The sequence below is a fragment of the Oncorhynchus mykiss genome, chromosome 8, assembly GCF_013265735.2.
Source record: "Oncorhynchus mykiss isolate Arlee chromosome 8, USDA_OmykA_1.1, whole genome shotgun sequence".
Lineage (NCBI taxonomy): Eukaryota > Metazoa > Chordata > Actinopteri > Salmoniformes > Salmonidae > Oncorhynchus > Oncorhynchus mykiss.
The window spans coordinates 83,269,625-83,292,385 of record NC_048572.1 but is presented as its reverse complement, the minus strand read 5'-3'; the positions used below and the strand labels follow the sequence as shown (position 1 = coordinate 83,292,385).

The following is a 22,761-nucleotide window of genomic DNA, read 5'->3' as shown; positions in this document are numbered from 1 at the left end:
TCCTGCTCCAGGGCAGGAGCCTTCCTCTGCGCCGGTATCCAGTCCAGGCATGGTGTCCAGTGCTGCTCCAAGGCCGGAGCCTTCCTCTGTGCCGATATCCAGTCCAGGCATGGTGTCCAGTCCTGCTCCAGGGCAGGAGCCCTCCTCTGCGCCTTTGCCCAGTCCAGACACGGCGTCCAGTCCCACTCCAGGGCAGGAGCCTTCCTCGGCACCGATGCCCTGTCCAGGTACGTCGTTCAGCCCGGCGCCATGGTCGGATCCGAGGTCTGGGGGGGGATGCAACCCGCACTGGAGCCGCCACCGACACTAGCCACACCCCCTAACCCTCCCATTTCGTTTCAGGTTTTGCGGCCGGAGTCCGCACCTTTGGGGTGGGGGTACTGTCACGCCCTGACCATAGAGAGCTCTTGTTTCTCTATGGTGTAGTTGGTCAGGGTGTGACCAGGGGGTGTTCTCGTTTAACATTTCTATGTTGGTGTTCTGGTTTGGTTCCCAATTAGAGGCAGCTGGTAATCGTTGCCTCTAATTGGGGATCATATTTAAGTAGCTATTTTTCCCACCTGTGTTTGTGGGATATTATTTTGTGTTTGTGCATGTGCACCACGTAGTCACGTTTCGTTGTTCGTTTATTGTTTTGTTTTGCTGAAGTTTCACTTCATAATAAAGATGTGGAACTCTAAGCTTCTCTAGGATAGGGGGCAGCATTTGGAATTTTGGATGAAATTCAGATGTGTTTTTTTGAGGTCACTCTCTTTTCAATGGGTTTTCATTGGGAATCCAGATTTCTAAGGGACTTGCTTCCACTGCATGTCACCAGTCGTTAGAAATTGGTTGAGGTTATTCCTTTGTGTAATGAAGAAGTACGGCCATCTTGAATGAGGGTCACTTCATGTGTACTGTTAGATAGAGGTGCATAACCAGAAAGCATGCTTCAGTTTGTTTTCTTCCTGTATTGAACACAGATCTCCCGTCTTCAATTTTATCGATTATTTACTTTAGAAAATACCTAAAGTTGTATTACAAAAGTAGTTTGAAATGTTTTGGCAAAGTTTACAGGTAACTTTTGAGAGATTTTGTAGTCAAGTTGCGCAAGTTGGAACCGGTGTTTTTCTGGATCAATCGCGCCAAATAAATTATTATTTTGGATATATATGGACAGAATTAATTGAACAAAAGGACCATTTGTGATGTTTATGGGACATATTGGAGTGCCAACAGAAGAAGCTCGTCAAAGGTAAGGCATGATTTATATTTTTATTTCTGTGTTTTGTGTCGCGCCTGCAGGGTTGAAATGTTTTCTCTCTTTTGTTTATGGAGGTGCTATCCTCAGTTAATAGCATTGTTTGCTTTCGCCGAAAAGCGTTTTTGAAATCTGGCATGTTGGCTGGATTCACAACACGTGTAGCTGTAATTTGGTATCTTACATGTGTGATTTCATGAAAGTTAGATTTTTATGGCGCTCTGCATTTTCTCTGGCTTTTGGCCAAGTGGGACGCTACCGTCCCACATATCCCAGAGAGGTTTTCTAAGTACTGCGCCTTGGTCCAGTTCTTACGACAACCATGACACAGGGCCCATATTTATTTATATATATATTTTTCAAATGTAACCTTTATTTAACTAGGCAAGTCAGTTAAGAACAAATTCTTATTTACAATGACGGTCTACTCTTTGCCAAACCTGGACAACACTGGGCCAATTGTGCACCGCCCTACGGGACTCCCAATCACAGCCGGATGTGATACAGCCTGGATTCGAACCAGGGACTGTAGTAACGCCTCTTGCACTGAGATGCAGTGCAATTAGAGCTCTGGTCAAAAGTAGTGCACTATATAGGGAATAGGGTGGCGTTTGGGACAAACCCATGTCTGTAGACAAATATTATAGACATCTCAGCTACATCTCAAACTGTACAGTATAGATTGATTCCATAGGCAATATGTACAGTATAGATTAATTCCATTGGCAATATGTACAGTATAGATTTATTCCATAGGCAATATGTACAGTATAGATTAATTCCATTGGCAATATGTACAGTATAGATTGATTCCATAGGCAATATGTACAGTATAGATTGATTCCATTGGCAATATGTACAGTATAGATTGATTCCATTGGCAATATGTACAGTATAGATTGATTCCATTGGCAATATGTACAGTATAGATTGATTCCATTGGCTATATGTACAGTATAGATTGATTCCATAGGCAATATGTACAGTATAGATTGATTCCATAGGCAATATGCACAGTATAGATTGATTCCATTGGCAATATGTACAGTATAGATTGATTCCATAGGCAATATGTACAGTATAGATTGATTCCATTGGCAATATGTACAGTAGAGATTCATTCCATTGGCAATATGTACAGTAGAGATTGATTCCAATATGTACAGTAGAGATTGATTCCATTGGCAATATGTACAGTATAGATTGATTCCATTGGCAATATGTACTGTAGAGATTGATTCCAATATGTACAGTATAGATTGATTCCATAGGCAATATGTACAGTAGAGATTGATTCCATTGGCAATATGTACAGTAGAGATTGATTCCATTGGCAATATGTACAGTATAGATTGATTCCATAGGCAATATGTACAGTAGAGATTGATTCCATTGGCAATATGTACAGTAGAGATTGATTCCAATATGTACAGTAGAGATTGATTCCATTGGCAATATGTACAGTATAGATTGATTCCAATATGTACAGTATAGATTGATTCCATAGGCAATATGTACAGTATAGATTGATTCCATAGGCAATATGTACAGTATAGATTGATTCCAATATGTACAGTATAGATAGATTCCATAGGCAATATGTACAGTATAGATTAATTCCATAGGCAATATGTACAGTATAGATTGATTCCATTGGCAATATGTACAGTATAGATTGATTCCATTGGCAATATGTACAGTATAGATTGATTCCATTGGCAATATGTACAGTATAGATTGATTCCATTGGCAATATGTACAGTATAGATTGATTCCATTGGCAATATGTACAGTATAGATTGATTCCATAGGCAATATGTACAGTATAGATTGATTCCATAGGCAATATGTACAGTAGAGATTGATTCCATTGGCAATATGTACAGTAGAGATTGATTCCATTGGCAATATGTACAGTATAGATTGATTCCATAGGCAATATGTACAGTAGAGATTGATTCCATTGGCAATATGTACAGTATAGATTGATTCCAATATGTACAGTATAGATTGATTCCATAGGCAATATGTACGGTATAGATTGATTCCATAGGCAATATGTACGGTATAGATTGATTCCATTGGCAATATGTACAGTATAGATTGATTCCATTGGCAATATGTACAGTATAGATTGATTCCATTGGCAATATGTACAGTATAGATTGATTCCATTGGCAATATGTACAGTATAGATTGATTCCATTGGCAATATGTACAGTAGAGATTGATTCCATTGGCAATATGTACAGTATAGATTGATTCCAATATGTACAGTATAGATTGATTCCATAGGCAATATGTACAGTATAGATTGATTCCATAGGCAATATGTACAGTATAGATTGATTCCAATATGTACAGTATAGATAGATTCCATAGGCAATATGTACAGTATAGATTGATTCCATTGGCAATATGTACAGTAGAGATTGATTCCATTGGCAATATGTACAGTATAGATTGATTCCATAGGCAATATGTACAGTATAGATTGATTCCATTGGCAATATGTACAGTATAGATTGATTCCATTGGCAATATGTACAGTATAGATTGATTCCATAGGCAATATGTACAGTAGAGATTGATTCCAACATGTACAGTATAGATTGATTCCATTGGCAATATGTACAGTATAGATTGATTCCAATATGTACAGTATAGATTGATTCCAATATGTACAGTATAGATTGATTCCAATATGTACAGTATAGATTGATTCCAATATGTACAGTATAGATTGATTCCAATATGTACAGTATAGATTGATTCCATTGGCAATATGTACAGTATAGATTGATTCCATAGGCAATATGCACAGTAGAGATTGATTCCATAGGCAATATGTACAGTATAGATTGATTCCATTGGCAATATGTACAGTATAGATTGATTCCATTGGCAATATGTACAGTATAGATTGATTCCATTGGCAATATGTACAGTATAGATTGATTCCATTGGCAATATGTACAGTATAATACTGTTCTAAATGTATTTATATGGCGTCTCCTCCCTGAAACATTATGTCACAGACCTGATGTTCTGTCCACACATGACTCAGCTGAGCACAGGGCACGATTCACCAACATTACATCACTGTGCACCCTGTCAATAAATAGACTATGTTGTACTGTACTGAATGAAGATTGAACCACAGCTTATTGTGATTTGATTACATGATCTATTAAATAAAGGTAGACTGAAGCTCAGAGGGTAACCCCTCTTACACAACCCAAATTATGTGATTCCCTTCCCAGTGCACTTGTTTTTACCAGGGCCCATAGAGCTCTGGTCAAAAGTAGTGCACTATGTAGTGTCTCTGGTACCGAACTCTGTTCAATGACAAGGACAGTTAGTTTTGTTCAGAAGGACCTGTGAGTTGTTCCATTCGAAGAGGACATTATCATTGTCATATCCTTGCCCTAAGCACAATGTGAAGGGTCACATCATGAGTTGATTCTGTTTTTTAGTCTCTGATTATTTGTATCATATTTTATATCATCCTTAGATGTTTTATATGTGTTTGTCATCGTCCCGCAGGGTATGGAAATGACTAGCTCTCGCCTTCCTGTGCAGTCCTACTTAGTGGAGAGATGTGCACTAACTCCCTAGACCAGAGTTAGGAAATTACTTGTTTTTAGTTTCTCTTTGAACCCATTGCCACCACATTGTTTATTAATTCTCTCTCTCTCTGTGTGTCTTGGAAAAAAGTAAAAACTTCCAGACTGTGCTTACCAGCCTTGCCAACATCACTTGTGTTTATTAAGTTACCAGCCTTGCCAATATCACTTGTGTTTATTAAGTTACCAGCCTTGCCAATATCACTTGTGTTTATTAAGTTACCAGCCTTGCCAATATCACTTGTGTTTATTAAGTTACCAGCCTTGCCAATATCACTTGTGTTTATTAAGTTACCAGCCTTGCCAATATCACTTGTGTTTATTAAGTTACCAGCCCAGCCAATATCACTTGTGTTTATTAAGCTTACGCGTTGGCCTCACAGCCTTCGTCAGAGCTTCTCTCGGACAGTGACTCCAGGCCCGAGTGAACACGTTGGTTATAATTTCTATCTCTGTGTGTCTGACTGACAGTTACTCAGTTAGCACCTTGGTTAGGAGCAATTGTGTCTCTCTGTCTCTCTGACAGTGACTCGAAGAATGTATGAGTGAACATGTTGTTTATAATCTCTCTCTGAAAGTGACCCTAGGGCCCAGGCTGGTCCTGCTCCCTGATTGGAGGATGGGAACGGCAGAGGTCATGTCAGAGGTCACGGCACGCATGGACAGCATGGAGGTCAAGGATGAGTGGCAGGACGAAGACTTCCCCAGGTAGAGGAGCATAGCGATTTATGAGGAAACGATCAGAGCAGGGTTTGAACCAGTAACCATGTGTTTATTGAGCGAGTGCACTACAACCTTCTCCATAAAAGCCTGGGTCTCTTGGCAGAGGCAACTAACCTACATACAGTGTGGCTACATTGGCACACCTCAATATTTTCACATTCTGTTTGAATACTGAAACATTGAATAAAAGATCATAACAAGTAATAACAAGGAGGAGGCAGTTCATTAGTAACACTGAGTTTGTTTTCTGTTTAATTCTATTGAGACGATTTATAATGTTTGATTTCATGTCATTGGGTTCAACCTCTCAACCTCAAATTGATAAATTATAAAACAGTACTGTAAATACACAGTTATTACAATGAATGTAAGTGATTAGTGATTAGCATGAACAGAGATGTTGGGTAGTACTACATTGACATACAGGGCCTTCGGTATGTATTCACACCCCTTAACTTTGTCCACATTGTGTTGTGTTACAGTCTGAATTTAACATGGATTGAACTGAGATTTTTCACTGCCTACACAAAATACCCCATAATGTCAAAAGTGTAATTATGTTTTTTTTTTTTTAATTGTTTACAAATTAATAACAAATAAAAAGCTGAAATGTCTTGAGTTAATAAGTATTCACATCCCTTTGTTACGGCAAGCTTAAATAAGTTCAGGAGTAAATATGTGCTTGACAAGTCACATAATAAGTTGCATGGACTTACTCCTTGTGCAATAATATTCTTTAACATGATTTTGGAATGGCTACCTCATCTCTGTACCCCACACTTACAAATATCTGTCAGGTCCCTCATCTCTGTACCCCACACTTACAGTTATCTGTCAGGTCCTTCATTCAAGCAATGCATTTCAAACACAGATTCAATCACAAAGACCATATTGTGTGTAGATGGGTGATTTAAAAAAAAATATTTTTGAATCCATTTTGAATTCACCCTGTAACACAACAAACTGTGGAATAGGTCAAGGGATCTAATTCGGGCTGTAACACAACAAACTGTGGAATAGGTCAAGGGATCTAATTCGGGCTGTAACACAACAAACTGTGGAATAGGTCAAGGGATCTAATTCAGACTGTAACACAACAAACTGTGGAATAGGTCAAGGGATCTAATTCAGACTGTAACACAACAAACTGTGGAATAGGTCAAGGGATCTAATTCAGGCTGTAACACAACAAACTGTGGAATAGGTCAAGGGATCTAATTCAGACTGTAACACAACAAACTGTGGAATAGGTCAAGGGATCTAATTCAGACTGTAACACAACAAACTGTGGAATAGGTCAAGGGATCTAATTCAGACTGTAACACAACAAACTGTGGAATAGGTCAAGGGATCTAATTCAGGCTGTAACACAACAAACTGTGGAATAGGTCAAGGGATCTAATTCAGGCTGTAACACAACAAACTGTGGAATAGGTCAAGGGATCTAATTCAGGCTGTAACACAACAAACTGTGGAATAGGTCAAGGGATCTAATTCAGACTGTAACACAACAAACTGTGGAATAGGTCAAGGGATCTAATTCAGACTGTAACACAACAAACTGTGGAATAGGTCAAGGGATCTAATTCAGGCTGTAACACAACAAACTGTGGAATAGGTCAAGGGATCTAATTCAGACTGTAACACAACAAACTGTGGAATAGGTCAAGGGATCTAATTCAGGCTGTAACACAACAAACTGTGGAATAGGTCAAGGGATCTAATTCAGACTGTAACACAACAAACTGTGGAATAGGTCAAGGGATCTAATTCAGACTGTAACACAACAAACTGTGGAATAGGTCAAGGGATCTAATTCAGGCTGTAACACAACAAACTGTGGAATAGGTCAAGGGATCTAATTCAGGCTGTAACACAACAAACTGTGGAATAGGTCAAGGGATCTAATTCAGGCTGTAACACAACAAACTGTGGAATAGGTCAAGGGATCTAATTCAGGCTGTAACACAACAAACTGTGGAAAAAGTCAAGGGGTGTGAATACGTTCTGAAGCAGTATACATGGAGGCTACACATTCAGCTCGGACTCTCAGAACTTGAAACTGATTTATCATAAAAACAGACCTGTGTTACAACGGTATATAATTACCCATCAGTATGTACAGTAGACATGGGTCAGGTGTTCTGGCACATGTCTTGAACCAGGGGGAAAACAATGGGTAGCAGGTGCTTATATAGTCCTTCAGGTCACTCATTACATCATCAGATTACATCAACAGATTACATCATCAGATTACATCATCAGTTATTCACCTCAGGGTTACGCTGGGGAAACGAATGTTTTTTTGAAACGTGACTAATAAAAACCGTACACCCTTGAATCTTGAGGGTGGTGTGCAGTAGACATGAAACATAGGAACCATTTTGAAACACTAATTATCTTGGATGCAGGATGTAGGTATGTGTCCAATAAGGCTTGGAATATGGGCGCAGTTTAAACTCAAGACAAGCTCATGAATCACATATTTGAAATGATTGGGGTAATATCTCAGGTTATATCTGCAACAGACAATATCACATTACATTATACACTGCTTTCCCTGATTTTGACTAACTCACTAAAAACTTAACTAAGTCTGGGATTGGTAGAGGAGTAGTGAAAGGAAGCTCTGGGATGGGTAGAGGAGTAGTGAAAGGAAGCTATTGGAGGAGTAGTGAGAGGAAGCTATTGGATGGGTAGAGGAGTAGTGAAAGGAAGCTATTGGATGGGTAGAGGAGTAGTGAAAGGAAGCTCTGGGATGGGTAGAGGAGTAGTGAGAGGAAGCTATTGGATGGGTAGAGGAGTAGTGGGAGGAAGCTCTGGGATGGGTAGAGGAGTAGTGAAAGGAAGCTATTGGAGGAGTAGTGAGAGGAAGCTATTGGATGGGTAGAGGAGTAGTGAAAGGAAGCTATTGGATGGGTAGAGGAGTAGTGAAAGGAAGCTCTGGGATGGGTAGAGAAGTAGTGAGAGGAAGCTCTGGGATGGGAAGAGAAGTAGTGAGAGGAAGCTATTGGATGGGTAGAGGAGTAGTGACAGGAAGCTCTGGGATGGGTAGAGGAGTAGTGAAAGGAAGCTCTGGGATGGGTAGAACGTAGTGAAAGGAAGCTATTGGAGGAGTAGTGAGAGGAAGCTATTGGATGGGCAGAGGAGTAGTGACAGGAAGCTCTGGGATGGGTAGAGGAGCAGTGAAAGGAAGCTCTGGGATGGGTAGAGAAGTAGTGAAAGGAAGCTCTGGGATGGGTAGAGGAGTAGTGAAAGGAAGCTCTGGGATGGGTAGAGGAGTAGTGAAAGGAAGCTCTGGGATGGGTAGAGGAGTAGTGAAAGGAAGCTATTGGATGGGTAGAGGAGTAGTGAAAGGAAGCTCTGGGATGGGTAGAGGAGTAGTGAAAGGAAGCTCTGGGATGGGTAGAGGAGTAGTGAAAGGAAGCTCTGGGATGGGTAGAGGAGTAGTGAAAGGAAGCTCTGGGATGGGTAGAGGAGTAGTGAAAGGAAGCTCTGGGATGGGTAGAGGAGTAGTGAAAGGAAGCTCTGGGATGGGTAGAGGAGTAGTGAAAGGAAGCTCTGGGATGGGTAGAGGAGTAGTGAAAGGAAGCTCTGGGATGGGTAGAGGAGTAGTGAAAGGAAGCTCTGGGATGGGTAGAAAGTAGTGAGATGAATCTATTGGATGGGTAAAGGAGTAGTGATTATAATGTTCAGAGTGTAATGAGGCAGGGCCCGACTGGGATCAGAAATCGGCCCTGACATTTCTAACACACCTGCCCATTTTTTTCCTTGGTGATCCAATTATTAGCCAGAAAATTCTAATTGGTCACAGAAAACCCAAGTTAGACAGGCCCATTGGGCTAAAAATGGACCAGCACATCTGACATTTGCCTGAAATGCCAGATTGCCAGTCTGCCCCTGGTAGGAGGCCCAAGGGTCTACTTGACATTCACTTTGGTTTTGTGTTTTCCTATTGTTATATTTCTGAGCTGCAGCTAAGCCCCATGTACACTATTATGGTGCAGCTAAACCCAATGTACACTAGTATTGGGCAGCTAAACCCAATGTACACTAGTATGATACAGCTAAGCCCAATGTACACTAACTAGTATGATACAGCTAAACCCAATGTACACTAGTATGATACAGCTAAGCCCAATGTACACTAGTATGATACAGCTAAGCCCAATGTACACTATTATTTTCTCCTATCTCCTCATCTCTCTCCTTGGTAATTCAGTAGCATTATCACACCCAAATAAATCATCTTTATGGTAACCAGAGACTGTGGAGGGGTTAGGGTGTAGAGTTAAGGGTTGGGGATTCGGAAAGGGGGGAGAGAGTGGAGAAACTGGAATCTAGCCATCCACCACAGGAGGTTGGTGGCACCTTAATTGGGGAGGACAGGCTCGTGGTAACGGCTGGAGAGGAATGGTATCAAATAGATGCTATTCCATTGGCTCCGTTCCAGGTATTATAATGAGCCGTCCTCCCCTCAGCAGCCTCCACTGCCATCCACCTTCTTATTTCTTCCTGTGTTAACAGTCAGGTTCTCTTTTTATAATGTCAGGGGGAGACATGGTACACAATAACTGTGGTTGAGTTCTCTGACTCAAGACATCCCACTGTTTCTATCTATAGAGAACAATAGTCTATCTCCACAATACCGAGGCTCTGAACTCAGGAGTGTATTATTACCAGTGACAATAATTTTCTAAAACAATTATCATAACGTCTTGGCAAACCTCTCTGTCTCCAGGCCTCTACCAGAAGATGGAGACATGGAGGACAGGGGGCTCACTGACAACACGACAAGTAAGTAGAGCAAAAGTTTATTTTCTCCAGTCCAACAATTCAAACATTTCTGCCAGTAAACTGTGCATAGTGATAAACTTTCCTCTCCTCTCCTTTCCTAACCTTTCCTCTTGTATCCTTTCATCTCCTCTCCTCTCCTCTCCTCTCCTCTCCTATCCCCTCATCTTTTCTTCTCCCCCCCTCCTCTCTTCTCCTCTCCTCTTGTCTCATCTCCTCGTCTCCTCTCCCCCCACTCCTCCCCTCCTCTCTTCACCTCACCTCTCCTCCCTCCTCTCTTCTCCTCTCCTCTCCTCCCCCTCACCTCTTTTCTTCACTCTCGCCTCCCCTTCTGTCTCCTCTACTAGCTCCCCCTAACACCCTTAACGTTGGAGTTTGGGGTGAGTCGTCGGCCCTGCGTAAGCGCCGTACGCTGGTAGCTCCGGACATGAACATGTCATTGGACCAGAGCGAGGGTTCCGTCCTGTCAGATGACTTCTTAGGTAACCCTGACGACCTGGATGTCAACGTGGACGACATGGACACGCCCGACGACAACGACTCCTTGGAGTTTATCACCAACGGCAACGACCTGGAGTGGGAAGGTCAGACAGGGGTCACATGGTCTGTGGGGGAAGGGAACAAGACGTGAAGTATAACTACAATATACAATATACACAATTAGCACATCATTTTGAGATAAAGCAAGACAAGTGAGTAACTTTCAATTTCATGTTCTCTGATGAAACTAAGATGCAAGTATATTGAGAGGATGACCAGCATCCACACCTCGTGGTTTTCAGACGACACTCCTATAGTGAGTTCCAAGGGTCTGCCTGGAGGCCAGACAGAGGAGGAGGAGGAGGCAGGCAGACTGTGGAGGACAGTGATCATAGGAGACCAGGAACAGAGGATAGACATGGCTGTCATCAGACCATACCTGAGGGTGGTCACACATGGAGGTTGGTGTCAGGGGATGGAGGTTAGGTTGGGGGGGAGGGGGGGCCATATGACCATGACCATATGTGTGTGTGTGTGTGTGTGTGTGTGTTCCGAATCGAGTAAATGATTCACCCTTCTCCGCCTCTCTCTCTCTCTCTCTCTCTCTCTCTCTCTCTCTCTCTCTCTCTCTCTCTCTCTCTCTCTCTCTCTCTCTCTCTCTCTCTCTCTCTCTCTCTCTCTCTCTCAGGTTACTACGGTGAGGGTCTGAATGCCATCATAGTGTTTGCGGCGTGTTACCTGCCAGAGAGCAGCTGTGAGGACTACACTTACATCATGGAGAACCTCTTCCTGTAAGAACCCACACCACGTTGTGTTGTGTGTGTTTTCTCTCGGGAATGTGTATTTAATATGAGTTGTGTGTATATTTTCCCTCAGGAATGTGTATTTAATATGAGTTGTGTGTATATTTACCCTCAGGAATGTGTATTTAATATGAGTTGTGTGTATATTTTCCCTCAGGAATGTGTATTTAATATGAGTTGTGTGTATATTTTCCCTCAGGAATGTGTATTTAATATGAGTTGTGTGTATATTTTCCCTCAGGAATGTGTATTTAATATGAGTTGTGTGTATATTTTCCCTCGGGAATGTGTATTTAATGAGTTGTGTGATAATTTTTATCTCCAATGGTTAAACTCAACTATCACTCAAGCTTTGTCTATTTCCCCAGAGGTCGTAAATCTCCGGTTTAATAAAGAATTAGACAAAGTCTCAGATTCTGCAATAGATCAATACTTTATTCAGAGAGCACTCTGACTTCAAAATGAGAACACAATCCTTTTGTAACATACACACACACAAATGAACTCACATCAGTAGAAACTCCACCTCTCTTTAGGTGGGCTATATTTTTCCACAATACTAACACATAGTTTCTCATTATCTTTTGCAAGCCATTTTTAACAGTTACTCCAATACCTAGGTTGGGGAGGCCTCTTTCCTGTTATTGGTTTCAGAGTTCTCACAAGTCGACAGTTCAGTTGGCCTTGAGTGTCTTAAGTATACCCAGCTCATATTGCGAAATAGTAACACAATGGCCTAGTCACACACATTATTGAATTATGACTATAACACATTTCATACAATTATATGGTTTCAGGGTGGAATACTTTAGTCATTATCTTAAACATAGAATAATTTGTATCAGTTTTCCCTCAGTAATGTGTATTTAATATGAGTTGTGTCTGTTTTCCCTCAGGAATGTGTATTTAATATGAGTTGTGTGTTTGTTTTCTCGTCAGCTATGTGATCAGTAGCCTGGAGTTGTTAGTGGCTGAGGACTACATGATTATCTATCTGAACGGAGCTACGCCTCGCAGGAGGATGCCTGGTATCAGCTGGCTAAAGAGGTGCTACCACACCATCAACAGGAGGTAAATTATAATTTACGAAATAGACCTTTAAATGTTGTGTCAGGTTAATTGTGTTTATGGTGTGTTTATAGATGTGCAATGTCCTGATTTATAATATGCCTATAGATGTGTAACCTATGCTGTATGAACATACAGTTAATGTAAATGGTATTTTAATGTCCTCTGCAGGTTGAAGAAGAATCTGAAGTGGCTGGTCATTGCTCACCCATCCTGGTTCATCCGAACAATCCTGGCCATCTCCAGACCCTTCATCAGGTAAGACCCCTCATCATCATCATCATCACTGCACCCGGGGGTGGCATGGGAGCCGGGAGGAGCCGCCTCAGGTTTCAGAGAGAGGAGCAGCCTCAGGACTCAGAGAGAGGAGCAGCCTCAGGACTCAGAGAGAGGAGCAGCCTCAGGACTCAGAAGGAGGAGCAGCCTCAGGACTCAGAAGGAGGAGCAGCCCCAGGACTCAGAAGGAGGAGGAGCCTCAGGACTCAGAAGGAGGAGCAGCCTCAGGAACCTAAAGAACCATTAGAGAAAACAATGTTAAAGTGGTTCTAATTTGACATAACTGGTATCGCATTTGACCCAATTATGCAAGATTTTAGTTCTAGGCTTCCGAGATGAATGTGATTCAGACTATAAAAATCTCTCTTCCTCTCTCCATCCATCTGTCTCTCTCTGCTGCAGTGTGAAGTTCCTGGATAAGATCCGCTATGTTCACACATTGGATGAGTTGAGCCAGCTGATTCCTATGAACCACATACAGATCCCAGAATGTGTCCTGCAGTAAGTCCCCATTGCCACCAGGGGTCACCGATGAGGCACCTTGTTCAGCCTGCTCACCTTACAGGAGACGCAGCTAAGCTATGGAGTGTGTGCTATGTATATCACGGGAAGTTGGTGGCACCTTAATTTGGGAGGACGGGCTCGTGGTAATGGCTGGAGTGGAATCAGTGGAATGATATCAAATGCATCAATTCCAGTTGCGCCGTTGCAGACGTTATTATGAGCGATCCTCCCATCAGCAGCCTCCTGTTATGTATATGTACAGAATGAGTACATGTATGTGGGTATATATGGCTGTGTTTACACAGGCAGTCTTATTCTGATCTTTTTCCACTAATCAGATCAGTATCTTTTTGCCAGTAATTGGGCAAAAGATCAGAATTGGGCTGCCTGAGTAAAAGCAACATAAGAGAGCTTTGAATATAAGGGTCTAAATCAGTGATCACTCTCATAATCAGGTTGCAAAGATGGTTAGCTGCCAGGAATATAAAATTAAAGTAAACTAGTTGTTTCTGAGGTAAAAAACAACAACAACAACAACAACAACATTACACTCACACTACTTGTATTTATTTCCAGATATGATGACCAGAAGATGATAGCACAAAAAGAAAGGTAACAGAGTTTTATAAAACACATGTTTTATGTGGTAAGCATAAATACACGACATTATCAAAAAGTATGTGGACACCTGCTCGTCAAACATCTCATTCTGAAATCATGGGCGTTAATATGGAGTTGGTCCTCGCTTTGCTGTTATAACAGCCTCCACTCTTCTGGGAAGGCTTTCCACTAGACGTTGGAACATTGCTGCGGGGACTTGCTTCCATTTACCCACAGGAGCATTAGTGAGGTCGTGCACCGATGTTGAACGATTAGGCCTGGCTCGCAGTTGGCGTTCCAATTCCTCCCAAATGTGTTCAATAGAGTTGGGGTCAGGGCTGTGTGCAGGCCAGTCAAGTTCTTCCACACCGATCTTTACAAACCATTTCTGTATGGACCTCGCTTTGTGCATGGGGGCATTGTCATGCTGAAACAGGAAAGGGCCTTTCTCCAAACTGTTGCCACAAAGTTGGAAGCACAGAATTGTATAGAATGCCATTGTATGCTGTAGTGTTAAGATTTCCCTTCACTGGAACTAAGGGGACTAGCCCGAACCATGAAAAACAGCCCCATATCGTTTTTTCCTCCTCCACCAAACTTTAAAGTTGGTGCTATGCATTGGGGCAGGTAGCGTTCTGCTGGCATCCGCCAAACCAGATCTGTCCGTCATACTGCCAGATGGTGAAGCGTGATTCATCACTCCAGAGAACACATTTCCACTGCTCATGAGTCCAATGGCGGCAAGCTTTACACCACTCCAGCCGATGCTTGGCATTGCGCATGGTGATCTTAGGCTTGTTTGCGGCTACTCAGCCATGGAAACCCATTTCATGAAGCTCCCACCGAACAGTTATTGTGCTAACGTTGTTTCCAGAGGCAGTTTGGAACTCGGTAGTGAGTGTTGCAACCGAGGACATACTTTTTTTTTTACGAGCTACGCGCTTCAGTGCTCGGTGGTCCCTTCTGCCTGCCACTTCGCTGCTGAGCCGTTGTTGCTCCTAGACGTTTCCACTTCACAATCACAGCACTTACAGTTGATCGGGGGAAGGTACGTTGAAAGTCACTGAGCTCTTCAGTACGGGTCTTTCTGCTGCCAATGTTTGTCTATGGAGATTGCTTGGCTGTGTGCTCAATTTTATACACCTGTCAGATGGCTGTGGTGTGGCTGAAATAGCCGAATCCACTCATTTGAAGGGGTGTCCACATACTTTTGTAGTGTACATATGTCCTATCCTTTATAATGTCTGGCCCATAATAAATATCTCTTATGGAGTCCATAGGCAGGAGATGGAGCATACCAAGTCTGCACCCCCCACGGAAAGGTGAGCCTATTTCACTGTGCAGACAATACAGCATCTGTACAGTACAAAGAGTTTCACAAATCAATTGATTCCTTCTTTACATTGCCTGAGACTTTTCCACAGTCAACCCTAGCGGGCAAAATTGGTTGAACTGACAGCCATCTCAATCAGATAACAATCCGTTCAGGTTGTAAACTGATCGTAGTGAGATCATTTTGACCAGCTTTTGTCGGCTAGGAAGAGGCTTTGCTGAGGTAAAACAATGAGTAATTTCTGCATAAATGCACATAACGCCCTGGACCAGAGCTATGTGACCCACTGCTTTGCGTCACCGTCACAAGTTCGTATTGAATTGTGGCGACAACAGGCTACAACACAAACAGTAGGAGCTGTAGGTATGACGCTTCCGCTGAGAAGTGTTTACAGGCCGAGGTCAATGTTAGAGGACACAGGTCACAACCTTTGAGGTAACATCTCTCCCTATCAGTTCTAACAACTGCACTCTGTTTTAACTGATCACAAGGTTTTCATGTCAGTCAATTTCACTGAACTTTATGATCTATTAAGAGGACGTCATTAGGACATGTATCTACAGGACAACCTCTTCTTAGCTTTTTAACTGTGTCAGCCTGTTCACATTAGGACATTAGGACTCTCCATTTGAATGTACGTACCTGGGTACCTCCCCCCCTTCGCTCTCTTCACATTAATTTAAAGTCTGTTACATAAAGCTCATCTGTTCCTCTCCTTAGCACATTGTATCTCTCTATCCCTGCCAAAGTTCAGGGCTATTTATACTAGGACACATTACTAGGACATAACTAGAACAGAGTTTCAGCCGGTTGAAAAACAACACGGTTGAGACGAGGGAAGTACCCTCCCCCTAGAGTCTCATCACCCTAGTGTCCCACCACCCTAGTGTCTCACTGCCCTTGTGTCTGAAAGTACCCTCCACCTAGTCTCATCACCCTAGTGTCACAGCCCTCAACAACCCTTCTGTTTCCTCAGCCTAGTAACTTAGCCCTCCACCACCCTAGTGTTTTACCACCCTAGTGTAACCACCCTAGTGTTTCCTCACCCTAGTGTTTCCTCACCCTAGTGTCTCACCACCCTAGTGTCACAGCCCTCAACAACCCTTCTGTTTCCTCAGCCTAGTAACTTAGCCCTCCACCACCCTAGTGTTTCCTCACCCTAGTGTTTTACCACCCTAGTGTAACCACCCTAGTGTCTCAACACCCTAGTGTAACCACCCTAGTGTCCCAGCCCTCTACCACCCTAGTGTCTCAAAACCCTAGTGTTTTACCACCCTAGTGTCTCACCTCCCCTGTGTCTCCCCACCCTAGTGCCACATCACCCTAGTTTCCAACAACCCATCACCCAAGTGTCTCGTCTCCCGAGTGTCTCCCCACCCTAGTGACCCAGTTTCTCACCACCCCCAGGGTCTACTAACTCAGTGTCCCTGCCACTCACCACCCTAGTGTCTCACCACCCTAGTGTCTCACCACCCTAAAGTCTCACCACCCTAGTGTCTCACCACCCTAGTGTCTCATCACCCTAGTGGCTCACCACCCTAGTGGCTCATCACCCTAGTGTCTCACTACCCTAGTGTCTCATCACCCTAGTGTCTCACTACCCTAGTGTCTCACCACCCTAAAGTCTCACCACCCTAGTGTCTCACCACCCTAGTGTCTCATCACCCTAGTGTCTCATCACCCTAGTGGCTCACCACCCTAGTGTCTCATCACCCTAGTGTCTCACTACCCTAGTGTCTCATCACCCTAGTGTCTCACCACCCTAGTGTCTCACCACCCTAAAGTCTCACCACCCTAGTGTCTCACCACCCTAGTGTCTCATCACCCTAGTGTCTCATCACCCTAGTGGCTCACCACCCTAGTGTCTCATCACCCTAGTGTCTCATCACCCTAGTGTCTCACTACCCTAGTGTCTCATCACCCTAGTGTCTCATCACCCTAGTTTCTTACAACCCTGGTGTCACACCACCCCAGTGTTCAAGCACCCCAGCAGGTGTTTATTTTACAATGCCCTCTCTTCCTCTTCAGCAAACCACTGCGCTCACCCCCCCACCGCAATGTCTCAGCTCCCCACCTCCCCAAAACCCCACCACCGCAATGTCTCAGCTCCCCACCTCCCCACCTCCCCAAAACCCCAGCAGCATTACACCACCAGTGTATCTGTCTGTCGCAGACTGTGCTATGTGTCCTAGTGGTCTATATATCACAAGCCATAACCCTTGCCACAGCTGCCATTGAGTTAGGCTGATACACCAAGGGCCTTGGTTGATATCCCTGGGATGGCAGGGGGACGGAGAGGGAGGGGGGGGGACACTGTCGCTTGTGTACAGGGGGGAGAGGATCAATAAATAAACTGAAATATAACACAAGGAGTAGCTTACCTCAGTGGAATGATATTAATGAGGAATTAGCCACTACAGCATGTTGAGTTGTGTTTATATAGTAGACTGTGGTCTGTACTGTATACTCAATGTGGGGTATTGAGTTATATTTATATAGTAGACTGTGGGCTGTACTGTATACTCAATGTGGGGTGTTGAGTTATATTTATATAGTAGACTGTGGTCTGTACTGTACACTCAATGTGGGGTGTTGAGTTATATTTATATAGTAGACTGTGGTCTGTACTGTATACTCAATGTGGGGTGTTGAGTTATATTTATATAGTAGACTGTGGTCTGTACTGTATACTCAATGTGGGGTGTTGAGTTATATTTATATAGTAGACTGTGGTCTGTACTGTATACTCAATGTGGGGTGTTGAGTTATATTTATATAGTAGACTGTGGTCTGTACTGTATACTCAATGTGGGGTGTTGAGTTATATTTATATAGTAGACTGTGGTCTGTACTGTATACTCAATGTGGGGTGTTGAGTTGTATTTATATAGTAGACTGTGGTCTGTACTGTATGCCCACTGTGGGGTATTGAGTTATATTTATATAGTAGACTGTGGTCTGTACTGTATGCCCACTGTGGGGTATTGAGTTATATTTATATAGTAGACTGTGGTCTGTACTGTATACTCAATGTGGGGTGTTGAGTTATATTTATATAGTAGACTGTGGGCTGTACTGTATACTCAATGTGGGGTGTTGAGTTATATTTATATAATAGACTGTGGTCTGTACTGTATACTCAATGTGGGGTGTTGACTTATGTTTATATAGTAGACTGTGGTCTGTACTGTATACTCAATGTGGGGTGTTGAGTTATGTTTATATAGTAGACTGTGGTCTGTACTGTATGCCCACTGTGGGGTGTTGAGTTATATTTATATAGTATACTGTGGTCTGTACTGTATACTCAATGTGGGGTGTTGAGTTATATTTATATAGTAGACTGTGGTCTGTACTGTATACTCAATGTGGGGTGTTGAGTTATGTTTATATAGTAGACTGTGGTCTGTACTGTATGCCCACTGTGGGGTATTGAGTTATATTTATATAGTAGACTGTGGTCTGTACTGTATACTCAATGTGGGGTGTTGAGTTATATTTATATAATAGACTGTGGTCTGTACTGTATACTCAATGTGGGGTGTTAACTTATGTTTATATAGTAGACTGTGGTCTGTACTGTATACTCAATGTGGGGTATTGAGTTATATTTATATAGTAGACTGTGGTCTGTACTGTATACTCAATGTGGGGTATTGAGTTATATTTATATAGTAGACTGTGGTCTGTACTGTATACTCAATGTGGGGTATTGAGTTATATTTATATAGTAGACTGTGGTCTGTACTGTATACTCAATGTGGGGTGTTGAGTTATATTTATATAGTAGACTGTGGGCTGTACTGTATACTCAATGTGGGGTGTTGAGTTATATTTATATAGTAGACTGTGGGCTGTACTGTATGCCCACTGTGGGGTGTTGAGTTATATTTATATAGTAGACTGTGGGCTGTACTGTATACTCAATGTGGGGTATTGAGTTATATTTATATAGTAGACTGTGGTCTGTACTGTATACTCAATGTGGGGTATTGAGTTATATTTATATAGTAGACTGTGGTCTGTACTGTATGCCCACTGTGGGGTGTTGAGTTATATTTATATAGTAGACTGTGGGCTGTACTGTATGCCCTCTGTGGGGTGTTGAGTTATATTTATATAATAGACTGTGGTCTGTACTGTATACTCAATGTGGGGTGTTGAGTTATATTTATATAGTAGACTGTGGTCTGTACTGTATACTCAATGTGGGGTATTGAGTTATATTTATATAGTAGACTGTGGTCTGTACTGTATACTCAATGTGGGGTGTTGAGTTATATTTATATAATAGACTGTGGTCTGTACTGTATACTCAATGTGGGGTATTGAGTTATATTTATATAGTAGACTGTGGTCTGTACTGTATACTCAATGTGGGGTATTGAGTTATATTTATATAGTAGACTGTGGTCTGTACTGTATACTCAATGTGGGGTATTGAGTTATATTTATATAGTAGACTGTGGTCTGTACTGTATACTCAATGTGGGGTATTGAGTTATATTTATATAGTAGACTGTGGTCTGTACTGTATACTCAATGTGGGGTATTGAGTTATATTTATATAGTAGACTGTGGTCTGTACTGTATACTCAATGTGGGGTGTTGAGTTATATTTATATAATAGACTGTGGTCTGTACTGTATACTCAATGTGGGGTGTTGAGTTATATTTATATAGTAGACTGTGGGCTGTACTGTATACTCAATGTGGGGTATTGAGTTATATTTATATAGTAGACTGTGGTCTGTACTGTATACTCAATGTGGGGTGTTGACTTATATTTATATAGTAGACTGTGGGCGGCACTGTATACTCAATGTGGGGTGTTGAGTTATGTTTATATAGTAGACTGTGGTCTGTACTGTATACTCAATGTGGGGTGTTGAGTTATATTTATATAGTAGACTGTGGGCTGTACTGTATACTCAATGTGGGGTGTTGAGTTATATTTATATAGTAGACTGTGGGCTGTACTGTATACTCAATGTGGGGTGTTGAGTTATATTTATATAGTAGACTGTGGTCTGTACTGTATACTCAATGTGGGGTGTTGAGTTATGTTTATATAATAGACTGTGGGCGGCACTGTATACTCAATGTGGGGTGTTGAGTTATATTTATATAATAGACTGTGGGCTGTACTGTATACTCAATGTGGGGTGTTGAGTTATATTTATATAGTAGACTGTGGTCTGTACTGTATACTCAATGTGGGGTGTTGAGTTATATTTATATAGTAGACTGTGGTCTGTACTGTATACTCAATGTGGGGTGTTGAGTTATGTTTATATAGTAGACTGTGGTCTGTACTGTATACTCAATGTGGGGTGTTGAGTTATATTTATATAGTAGACTGTGGTCTGTACTGTATACTCAATGTGGGGTGTTGAGTTATATTTATATAGTAGACTGTGGGCTGTACTGTATACTCAATGTGGGGTATTGAGTTATATTTATATAGTAGACTGTGGTCTGTACTGTATACTCAATGTGGGGTGTTGAGTTATATTTATATAGTAGACTGTGGTCTGTACTGTATACTCAATGTGGGGTGTTGAGTTATATTTATATAGTAGACTGTGGTCTGTACTGTATACTCAATGTGGGGTGTTGAGTTATATTTATATAGTAGACTGTGGGCTGTACTGTATACTCAATGTGGGGTGTTGAGTTATATTTATATAGTAGACTGTGGGCTGTACTGTATACTCAATGTGGGGTGTTGAGTTATATTTATATAGTAGACTGTGGTCTGTACTGTATACTCAATGTGGGGTGTTGAGTTATATTTATATAGTAGACTGTGGTCTGTACTGTATACTCAATGTGGGGTGTTGAGTTATATTTATATAGTAGACTGTGGTCTGTACTGTATACTCAATGTGGGGTATTGAGTTATATTTATATAGTAGACTGTGGTCTGTACTGTATACTCAATGTGGGGTGTTGAGTTATATTTATATAATAGACTGTGGTCTGTACTGTATACTCAATGTGGGGTGTTGAGTTATATTTATATAGTAGACTGTGGTCTGTACTGTATACTCAATGTGGGGTGTTGACTTATATTTATATAGTAGACTGTGGTCTGTACTGTATACTCAATGTGGGGTGTTGAGTTATATTTATATAGTAGACTGTGGGCTGTACTGTATACTCAATGTGGGGTATTGAGTTATATTTATATAGTAGACTGTGGTCTGTACTGTATACTCAATGTGGGGTGTTGAGTTATATTTATATAGTAGACTGTGGTCTGTACTGTATACTCAATGTGGGGTGTTGAGTTATATTTATATAGTAGACTGTGGTCTGTACTGTATACTCAATGTGGGGTGTTGAGTTATATTTATATAGTAGACTGTGGGCTGTACTGTATACTCAATGTGGGGTGTTGAGTTATATTTATATAGTAGACTGTGGGCTGTACTGTATACTCAATGTGGGGTGTTGAGTTATATTTATATAGTAGACTGTGGTCTGTACTGTATACTCAATGTGGGGTGTTGAGTTATATTTATATAGTAGACTGTGGTCTGTACTGTATACTCAATGTGGGGTGTTGAGTTATATTTATATAGTAGACTGTGGTCTGTACTGTATACTCAATGTGGGGTATTGAGTTATATTTATATAGTAGACTGTGGTCTGTACTGTATACTCAATGTGGGGTGTTGAGTTATATTTATATAATAGACTGTGGTCTGTACTGTATACTCAATGTGGGGTGTTGAGTTATATTTATATAGTAGACTGTGGTCTGTACTGTATACTCAATGTGGGGTGTTGACTTATATTTATATAGTAGACTGTGGGCGGCACTGTATACTCAATGTGGGGTGTTGAGTTATATTTATATAGTAGACTGTGGTCTGTACTGTATACTCAATGTGGGGTGTTGAGTTATATTTATATAATAGACTGTGGTCTGTACTGTATACTCAATGTGGGGTGTTGAGTTATATTTATATAGTAGACTGTGGTCTGTACTGTATACTCAATGTGGGGTGTTGACTTATATTTATATAGTAGACTGTGGGCGGCACTGTATACTCAATGTGGGGTGTTGAGTTATATTTATATAGTAGACTGTGGTCTGTACTGTATACTCAATGTGGGGTGTTGAGTTATGTTTATATAATAGACTGTGGGCGGCACTGTATACTCAATGTGGGGTGTTGAGTTATATTTATATAATAGACTGTGGTCTGTACTGTATACTCAATGTGGGGTGTTGAGTTATGTTTATATAATAGACTGTGGGCGGCACTGTATACTCAATGTGGGGTGTTGAGTTATATTTATATA

General features: G+C 41.6%; 1 protein-coding gene and 1 long non-coding RNA gene across 5 annotated transcripts in view; one reads left to right on the top strand and one right to left on the bottom strand.

The window, feature by feature from the left end:
- LOC110530789 (caytaxin) overlaps window positions 1–22,761 on the top strand; it is a 42,625-nt gene that overhangs the window by 5,952 nt on the left and 13,912 nt on the right. The window contains exons 2-11 of one of the 3 annotated variants that reach the window (XM_036986545.1): window positions 5,445–5,574; window positions 10,331–10,386; window positions 10,731–10,967; window positions 11,166–11,324; window positions 11,552–11,654; window positions 12,606–12,737; window positions 12,906–12,992; window positions 13,413–13,511; window positions 14,091–14,126; window positions 15,388–15,436. In XM_036986545.1, coding sequence (XP_036842440.1) covers window positions 5,486–5,574; window positions 10,331–10,386; window positions 10,731–10,967; window positions 11,166–11,324; window positions 11,552–11,654; window positions 12,606–12,737; window positions 12,906–12,992; window positions 13,413–13,511; window positions 14,091–14,126; window positions 15,388–15,394 — 1,005 coding nt within the window. In that variant the 5' untranslated portion in view covers window positions 5,445–5,485 and the 3' untranslated portion in view covers window positions 15,395–15,436. The remainder of the gene's footprint in view (window positions 1–5,444; window positions 5,575–10,330; window positions 10,387–10,730; window positions 10,968–11,165; window positions 11,325–11,551; window positions 11,655–12,605; window positions 12,738–12,905; window positions 12,993–13,412; window positions 13,512–14,090; window positions 14,127–15,387; window positions 15,437–22,761) is intronic. The other 2 variants (XM_036986544.1, XM_036986546.1) reach the window with 2 other exon arrangements.
- The window catches only part of LOC110530792, a 50,251-nt gene continuing 38,350 nt past the window's right edge, over window positions 10,861–22,761 (bottom strand). For both annotated transcript variants that reach the window (XR_005052976.1, XR_002474602.2), the window contains 2 exons: window positions 11,152–13,242; window positions 10,861–10,988 (listed from right to left, as the gene is read on the bottom strand). This is a non-coding gene — a long non-coding RNA (uncharacterized LOC110530792). The remainder of the gene's footprint in view (window positions 10,989–11,151; window positions 13,243–22,761) is intronic.